The sequence below is a fragment of the Pseudonaja textilis genome, chromosome 3 (genome assembly GCF_049901715.1).
Source record: "Pseudonaja textilis isolate UNSWEBS1 chromosome 3, rPseTex1.2, whole genome shotgun sequence".
NCBI classification, from domain to species: domain Eukaryota; kingdom Metazoa; phylum Chordata; class Lepidosauria; order Squamata; family Elapidae; genus Pseudonaja; species Pseudonaja textilis.
The window spans coordinates 105,404,175-105,414,008 of record NC_141992.1 but is presented as its reverse complement, the minus strand read 5'-3'; the positions used below and the strand labels follow the sequence as shown (position 1 = coordinate 105,414,008).

Sequence of the window (9,834 nt, the reverse complement as noted above, 5' to 3'; positions counted from 1 at the left end):
GTCATAGTTAAATAAGCAAGTTGCACATTTCTCAATCTCTTGCCTTCAACTTTAGTTGATAATCATTTATGTTGATCAAATGACAAACAAAATTCTGGGCACCAAAATAATATCTAAGGCTGCCACAAAGTGAACTGAAATACTGCCCTGTATGTATGCAAAATTCTAACATTAAATTATTTATGTTATTTCTATGAACAGTCATTGTTATTTAAATAGCTTGTATCTCCAGGCAAAGAAAACAGATTTAGTACATCTGTCAGCTAGTGTAGAGAGGCATCCAAAGTCAAAAAATAGTTCATTTTATTACTTTAAATGTATAATATAAACTTACAAAATAGCAGTATAAGAGGAGACAATTGCAGTAAGGAACTGCCTCCCAGAATTTAATGTGCCAACAGATACTACTTTAAATTTAGGTGAAAGGCTACAGAGAAAATGCAGGGGAAAGGTCAGAGCAGCAGATAAAATACAGATGAAGCTGCTGGGGAAACAAGATGGCTCAAGATATATGTAATCCTTGAGGTATGACAGGCCATTCAACAAATGTTTGAAGTGACAATGCATACTTCAAAAGTTAAATACAAATCTGTTTCAAAGTTATAAATTCTACAGTGCTCTTGTGGTCATTCGCCCTCATGACCGACTGCAGAGACATTGCAGCACACTCGCCCACCTATTTCCCTCTCATTCTTGTCTGGCCAGGTCCTCAGAGGCCCCTAGAACCTAGTACGTTGGTCTGCTTTGCCAAGATATTGGGTTCTATGCATTCCTCCCCAACCCAATTCCCCTGTTACTAGGAAGTCAGCATGGAGAAGGCTGCTCCCATGCTGGGCCACGTGGCATAATCAAGAAGAAATCTGATCTCTTTTGTTTCCATGGCCATCCTTTCCCCCCAGCCAGCATAAATCGGAAGTGATTTACCCTGGTTGAGGAGAAAAGGATTGCCATGGAAGCAAAAAATTTGATTTTTTTTCTTTGCTCTACCACTCTAAGACCAGTGTAAAGCTAGTGCTGGTGATGCTAAGAAATCATGCCTATTTTGGTTCCTCTCCAGTCAGCATAAATCACTATGATTTCTTCTTAGCACCAACAGTGTAAGACTAGTATAAAGCTAGAGCTGGTGGCACTAAGAAGAAATTATGTCTATTTGGATACCTTGCAAGCAATTGTTTCTTAGCACCACCAACTTTAGCTTAATGTTAATCATATGCTGGCAGGACAAAGAAGAAATTATGCCTATTTTGATTCTTTGCAAGCAATTGCTTCTTAGCACACCAATGTTAGCTTTACAGTATATTAGTCATACGCTGGTGGCACTAAGAAGATATTGTAGAGGCTTAGCCTGGCTGGGGAGGAAAGGATTGTCATGGAAACAAAAGAGATTGTATTTCTTCTTTGCTCTACCATCGCTAGCTTTATACTAGTCTTACGCTGGTAGAGCAAAGAAGATATCAGGAGGCAGAGCACCTTAAAGCAGGGATGTCAATCTGGCCCATGGAGCCAGCCTGGAAATATCAAAGGACTGGCCCATTTTCGGCCTCCCCAGCTTCCTGCAGCACACTGCTGGCCAAAAAGGGCCATGTGGGTGCCATGTGGGACCTCCATGCACCCGTTTTGGCTGTCAGGGTGTTGCAGGAGGCGTCCGTCTTGTCTCCCTCTGCCACTGGCCCACGGAGAACTACAATGTTGATCCGGCCCTCGAAGAAATCCAGTTTGACACCACTGCTTTAGAGGGTGGGAGAGACCTCCTGGGAGTGCCTGTACCTGCACTAGTCCTCCCTCAGTTTCTTCCATCCCTGAGTCACCCCATACTCTATCTAATGACTTGCAAATTTGTTTAACAAATGCATTGGGGAAAGCAGGGACAGGGATATTGTTAGTTAGGTGCTTTATTTAATGTAGTCCTCAACTTCTGACATGAGTACACAGGCTCCGTTAATATTAAATATTCAATAAGGAGTGGAATCTGACATAAGACTCCACTCATTGGTGCAATTTATCAGGCGGGAAATTGAAGAACTGTCAGTGGCTGAAACGCCAGACAGCTCCTGGCTTAAAAGCCTGGAACCGGCAACTGCTCAGCCTCTTTTGTTTCTGGATTGTCAATAAACGCTTTAAGCTTTACAATCATTCTGCCTCTTCACTTGACCCACGACCTAACAGTTAATGTCATAAGTCAAAGACTACCTGTATTAGAACTAGGGTTGCACATTACTGAAAAATGCAGGGAAGGAGTTCTTCCCACAGATGATAGGTAGGTAATAATTCAAAATATGCCACAAATTGATTAGTTTTGTTACACTATCTCTTACATGTTTTTCTGCAATCCTTTGTGGTTTTTTAAAAACTCCTTGCTCTGTTTTATGTAACCTTCATAATCATCTTAGTTTTTCAAATGCCTATCGTAATGTAGCCAAATTGAAACCTTCCCCGGTCACATCAAACATCAGAGGAAAGTGTTGAAGAAAAGCTTTTTCATGGAATACAAATATTATTTAACAACTGCACACTTAGATCAAAAATGGAAAACTAATTGTTGGTGAGCTATGTGAGGCACAGACATAATACTAGAGAAATCACACCAGTTATACAACTATAATAAGCATGTACAGGCTCTCCTGCTGTTGTTCCTCAGCAAATGCAGTTCAAATTCATGCAGGTCGATATTAAGAATAGCATAAAGTCATTGCCAGTCTTATTTTGTTCTGAACCAGCAGTCACTACATTTTTTGAAGAATACTTTAACTACAAAGTTATTTTCTCTCTAATTAGTGCTTCAAAAATGGTCCTTTAGTATGTTTAACAGGCTAAATGAGCTTAGAATTGCATTTGCATCTTTGTTCTGTATTTGTTAATAAATATGTTTCAGGAATGCAGCAGCAGACTGAAATAACCCCAATTCTTACTGAATTTATTCCCAAAATGATTTACATAGAATTCAGGATTTAGGGTTGGCTGCCTATTGGGTGAAAGATGGCATCCATCCAATAATTCTGTATCCAACCAGCTTTGGCTAATCTTGGAAAAAATTATGCAAGGTCAGATCTGATTAGCATTTGCATAAAAGTCCATCAGAAAATCCCAGAGCCATAGGCTTGACTGAAGAGGGAGATAGATTTTCATTCATTTATGGAAGAAGACAATGGCAAATCACTTCTGTACTACAGGTAGTCCTTGACTTACAACAGTTCATTTAGTGACCATTGAAAGTTACAACAGCACTGGAAAAAGGGACTTGTGATTCTTTTTCACGCTCATGACTGTTGCAGCATCCCAATGGTCACATGACCCAAATTCGGATGCTTGGCAACTGGTTCATGTTTATGATGGTTGCAGTTTCCTGGGGTCACCTTTTGCAACCTTCTGACAAGCAAAGCCAGATTCACTTAACCATGTTACTAACTTGCAGAATCTGCAGAGATTCACTTAACAACTGTGACAAGAAAGGTCATAAAATGGGGCAAAATTCACTTAACAAATGTTTTGCTTAGCAACTGAAATTTTTGACTTAATTGTGGTTGTAAGTCAAGGCCTACTTGTACTGCCAAAAATGTTCTGTGAATAAGCTCATGGATTCCATAGGAGACAAGATATTTATTTATCTTAATTTCAAAAAAGAAATTTTCTCCAACAGAAATAACAAGTAGCAAAGCTACATATAATCATAAACAGTAATACAAGAAATACAGAAACAGTATATTCTGTACTGCCTGATATTTAAACTGAACAAGAAATTAAATCGGACAGGCTCATTATATTTTTTAATTGTTAGAACTTTTCATAGTATTCTAGACATTGGCTTTCCTAGAATGAACAGTGTTTGACATTTTGGAAAATCAGAATAATTTATTAGCCATTTTCTAGGTATCTATGTATTTTTCACAGGACATCCAGTCTTCGGCAGCCTGCTGGCACTTGACTGCCGTGGTACTCGTTGACTAGATCCTTCTCGGTTGCTATGATCTGACACAGGTTGATTCCCAGTTGCTGTAGAAATGGTTTTGGCTCTCCCTGGAGGAAAAGAAAGGTTAAGTTCAGATTTTTTTTTATGTCCAACCTATCAACTTTTAGGATTGCTGGAATATGTTAAACAATTTTGAAATGTATCTAGGGATACACATCTAATAAGCTATAAGATCACAATATATAATACTAAAAACATGCTAAACCAGACTCTTAACAGTAACTGAATGATCCAAATCACTGATTATCAGATCTGTCTTCCCGAGACTCACTGCTGAAAATAAGAAATAGCTAATAGCATAATCAAATTTATTCTTCTGTACCCTTACATCATCAATATTCTCTTCGACTGTTGAGCAACATGAAAAGAACAGAACTTCTTTCAGCCTTTTCAAAATTTTATTTTTCTCTTATAAATCTGCAGAATCACAGAGTTGGAAGAGACCAGAGATATCATTATTGTAATCCAATCACCTGCTCAGTGCAGGCTCCACTAAAGCATTTCTGACAGATGATAATTCACTCTCTCTTTGAAGACCTCTAATGATTTTTCCCCACTCGCAAAATTTGCTTTTCATTCTTGAAATAAAAATGAATTACGTATTTCAGCATCACACAACTGCTCCACAACCAAACTATTTTGCTAAGAGCAGCATGTAATTCAATTATACAACAGAGGTTGTTTTTTTACTATGTAAATAATTCTGCCACCCAAATTCCAAAATCCTCTACTTGATGTAAAGAAGACTCTAACTTTAATCCATTTAAATAAGTTTATAATCAGAACATCTTTAGTCAAAGACTTTAAAGTACATTTTAATTATTAATAAGTGCAATTTTAGTTCCCTTTTGATAAATGTGCCAATTTCTTCTTGTAGGTTCATCTTTAATAAAAGTTTTTCTATACAACTCACAAAACTAATATTTTGTTACGCTCAAATGTTACTCTAGTAATGGTTTGGATTGTTCACACTGTTGTAATAGTTCGTGTTTAAGACTCCTGATTTCCAAAGTAAGAATTAACAGTAAAAGAAAAAAAGATAGTGTTTCTTTCTGTTAGTGACATAAAGATGTTCAAAGCCCTTGGCTTTTATAATATTTAATTAATATGTACTCAAAGCACTCTAACAAAAATGATATTTTTGAATAGTGTCACAGAGCTTGTTGGCATCCAAATATACACTGCTCAAAAAAATAAAGGGAACACTTAAACAACACAATGTAACTCCAAGTCAATCACACTTCTGTGAAATCAAACTGTCCACTTAGGTAGCAACACTGATTGACAATCAATTTTACATGCTGTTGTGCAAATGGAATAGACAACAGGTGGAAAGCATAGGCAGTTAGCAAGACATCCCCAATAAAGGAGTGGTTCTGCAGGCGGTGACCACAGACCACTTCTCAGTTCCTATGCTTTCTGGCTGATGGTTTGGTCACTTTTGAATGCTGAAGGTGCTTTCACTCTAGTGGGAGCATGAGACAGAGTCTACAACTCACACAAGTGGCTCAGGTAGTGCAGCTCATCCAGGATGGCACATCAATGCGAGCTGTGGCAAGAAGGTTTGCTGTGTCTGTCAGCATAGTGTCCAGAGCATGGAGGCACTACCAGGAGACAGGCCAGTACATCAGGAAATGTAGAGGAGGCCATAGGAGGGCAACAACCCAGCATCAGGACCGCTACCTCTGCCTTTGTGCAAGGAGGGACAGGAGGAGCAATGCCAGAGCCCTGCAAAATGACCTCCAGTGGGCCACAAATGTGCATGTGGCTGCTCAAACGGTCAGAAACAGACTCCATGAGGGTGGTATGAGGGCCCGACGGCCACAGGTAGGGGTTGTGCTTACAGCCCAACACCATGCAGGACGTTTGACATTTGCCAGAGAATACCAAGATTGACAAATTCGCCACTGGTGCCCTGTGCTCTTCACAGATGAAAGCAGGTTCATACTGAGCACATGTGACAGGTTTGACAGGGTCTGGAGACGCCGTGGAGAAGGTTCTGCTGCCTGCAACATCCTCCAGCATGACCAGTTTGGCAGTGGGTCAGTAATGCTGTGGGATGGCATTTCTTTAGGGGGCCACACAGCCCACCATGTGCTCGTCAGAGGTAGCCTGACTGCCATTAGGTACCGAGATGAGATCCTCAGACCCCTTGTGAGACCATATGCTGGTGCGGTTGGCCCTGGGTTCCTCCTAATGCACGAGAATGCTAGACCTCATGTGGCTGGAGTGTGTCAGTAGTTCCTACAAGACGAAGGCATTGATACTATGGACTGGCCTGCCCATTCCCCAGACCTGAATCCAATTGAGCACATCTGGGACATCATGTCTCGCTCCATCCACCAATGTCACGTTGCACCACAGACTGTTCAGGAGTTGGGGGATGCTTTAGTCCAGGTGTGGGAGGAGACCATCCGCCACCTCATCAGGAGCATGCCCAGGTGTTGTAGGGAGGTCATACAGGCACACACACTACTGAGCCTCATTTTGACTTGTTTTTAGGACATTACATCAAAGTTGGGTCAGCCTGTAGTGTTTTTTTCCACTTTAATTTTGAGTGTAACTCCAAATTCAGACCTCCATGGGTTGCTAAATTTGATTTCCATTGATAATTTTTGTGTGATTTTGTTGTCACCACATTCAACTATGTAATGAACAAAGTATTTAATAAGAATATTTCATTCGTTCAGATCTAGGAAGTCTTATTTTTGTGTTCCCTTTATTTTTTTGAGCAGTGTATTTGAATTATTCCATTAATTAATTTTAAGCAAGATTAATATCATTCAATACATCGTTGTAAGTATCTGTCCTTGAGGTACGCCTTATATAACTAAGACCATAGATGGTTACCAGTACTAACACCAGGAAATGGATGAATCTAACAGAAAATAGCACAGTTTTACAAGCCAATTCTGGCTTCCAGCTTTGAAAGTCAGGATATGGATAGAAATAATACCTTTTCACACATTCTCTAATGGAGCTTTCGAGGTCAATTATGTCATGTATGACAGGAAAATGTTCAATTTCACCAAGAATTTTAATAATCTTGGGAATGCTATTTGAACTTCTTCTATTACATTTGCTAAAATCCAGTCCCACAAATCACAAGGACTGATCCTTTTCAAGCAAGAATCAAAATTTTGAAGAAATGTTTCTTTTCAGACTTCTTCCAGATATCTCACACTCCACTAAATCAGAGAAATGACAGTAATCATTCATTGGATTCAGGTCTCTTACCATCATTCTCTTCTGTACACATACAAAATTGCCAGATACCTTACCAAAAATGAATGAAATAAAAGCTGAAGGAAACTTTTCACTGTTCTCCAATGTGAACAAAACTTTCCTCAGATACAATAATTATAGCGCAAGTATTTAAATCAATATTCTCCATGGAGTTTTGGAAAGGATAGTGAATACTGGTCTGATTCTTCAAAAAACTTTTTCTGTCCCAGATATTTGTCACTTGTAGAAGCTGCTGCATTGTCTTCTGCATGCAGAAGAAACTTAGAAGCTCCCACAATGTGCTAACTGTAGTAGTTAATTGAACAATGACAGAATGAGATAGGGTAGAGAATGTTTCTCAGAAAAGTATAAACTAATATTTTGGGAATAAAAAGTCAACACCATATACAGTATTTATACTTAAAATATGGTATTCCTCAAAATGTGTGCTGAAAAACGTGCCCCAATTGATCAAGAATATCCCATTCAGGTGTCACAAAGCCTATAAGTCAGAATTCTGAATGCCAAGGATCAACATATCTTTATGAAAGTTCAACATGTTGATAGAAGAGACATAGTACAAATGTCTCAGAAAAATAAGTTAGCCACAAAAACATAATATCTTGCAACCTAACATACTAGATCAGGGGTGTCAAACTCAAGGCCGCAGGTTGGATCTGGCCCATGGGGTGTTTAGATCTGGCCCATGGAGCTGGTCTGGAAATAGCAAGGACCAGCCTGTGGTGCCTCTGCTAGAAAAATGGGAGTCCTCTGGGAGGCCTTCCAGGTCCAAAACTGAACCTCTGGAATCCTCCAAAACACCTTCCAGGCCCTTGGACTCAGAAGGTTATAAAAGGGAAGAAAAGTAAAATATCTTTTACCTTTCAGGCTTGCAGGCTTCTGCCTATGTCCATGATGGTGAACCTATGGCATGCGTATCAGAAGTGGCACGCAGAGCCATCTCTCCAGGCACGCGGAGCCATCATCTGTTGCTTTTCTGGGTTCCAGCACATGCATGCGTGGCAGCCACCTGGTTTTCAGGTTTCTGAAGTCCAATGTTGAGGTAATTCCTCGTTAGGAGAATGAGCACATACAGGGAGACGTAGTGAAGAGTAGTGTTGAATAATATACACACAGCACACAGATACGTTGTACAGTAAATGTAGGTTTTTACTTCCAATAAACGTTTAAGCACAGTCCATGAAAAGCAGTCCAAGTCATTCACAGGTAAAGCAGTCGGTGTTCAGTTCAGGGATAATCCAATTATCAAAGTCCAGAATCAAACACATTTAAGTAACAGACTTACATCAACGACCAGTAACAGTCATTTAGGAGGAACAGCAACACTCTCCAACAGAAGAAAAGGAGACTCACTGAGGCTCTCTTCTGTGACTAAACAACCCAGGTTTCTGGCTCCATCTTATGGCCATTTGTGGAACCACACACAATTACAGTTTAGCATTCTCTTAAAGATATAGTATTAAAATGTCTATCCTAGCTTATATATTTCCAACCCAAATAACTGTTAGGTGACTTCCATTCCTAACAACCAGCTGGCTGGTGCACATGCGCACGCTGTAACCCAGAAGAGCAACAGGTGATGGCTCTGCGTGCCCAAAGACATGGAGAGGGGATCCCAGCAATCACTTCCTAGGGGAGCAAAGCTGTTGGCCAGGAACGGGTGGGCTGGGGCTTCTCTCCCTCCCTCCCAAGTGGGCTTCTTGTGTGGCCCCAGCCTTCCAGCCCACAACACTGATGCACATCCATGGTCCAGAGCGCCTGGCCTGCTTGGGTGCCACAAAAGAGTAGTGGCAGCAGCAGCAGCAAGGGGCAGGAGTGACCAGCCAGCCCCCGCAGCCACTCCCTCGCACCAGACTCTCGGCAACATCTCCATGTGTGAGGACGTGTGCTCTCATCTGGCCCTCCTGGGGCAGCTCACCTCCCCGATGGCAGCTCATCTACTTCCTCATCCATCATCCCAGCTGGAAGCAGCAGTGTGAGGGGCTGGAAGCAGTTCTCGCAGTGCCGCTTCTGGCCGGGATGCTGGAGGAGCTGCTGTCAGGGAGGTGAGTTGCCCCAGGAGGACAGGAGGAGAGCACAGCTTCTCACACATGGATACATCACTGAGGGCCCAGCTTGCTGCCATGGGAGAGGCTGTGGGGGCCAGCCAGTTGCTCCCACCCATCACCCTGTGGCTGCCGCTCTTCTGGGGCTGCGGGGCTGTGCAGGAACTGAGTCTGTGTGGGAGGAATGGCTATCCAACACCGGGGTAAGAGGGGGTAGGGTGGTGGGGCTTCCAAGACCGGCTGTGGGATTGGAATTGGCTGAGTGCAAAAACCAACACCGTCCGTGGCCCTGGTGCGCTGCTTGCTTACGTGAGCCAGCCTTACTGTTTGGAGGCTGAATGGAGTGGGGATGCACTGCAGGGCCAGGCCATTCACAAATGTGTCCAGCCAGCCAGAGTTCGCTGCACCAGGGCAGGAATGAGACCCTGTCCCATGGAGCCTGCTCCAGCTTTGGTGGGGAGGACGATGATGAGAAGAATAGCGAGGGTTTGCGTCGGCTGACCAGGCAGTGTGCAGGTCAGGAAGTGCTGGCTGGCTGGTTGGAGAGGGGGCAATCATTAGGTGGCTGCCGCTGCT

General features: G+C 42.0%; 1 protein-coding gene across 2 annotated transcripts in view; it reads right to left on the bottom strand.

The window, feature by feature from the left end:
- Window positions 1–3,577: 3,577 nt before the first annotated feature.
- LOC113438174 (mitotic-spindle organizing protein 2A-like) overlaps window positions 3,578–9,834 on the bottom strand; it is a 42,915-nt gene continuing 36,658 nt past the window's right edge. For both annotated transcript variants that reach the window (XM_087932053.1, XM_026703449.2), the window contains one exon: window positions 3,578–4,014. In XM_087932053.1, coding sequence (XP_087788179.1) covers window positions 3,872–4,014 — 143 coding nt within the window. In that variant the 3' untranslated portion in view covers window positions 3,578–3,871. The remainder of the gene's footprint in view (window positions 4,015–9,834) is intronic.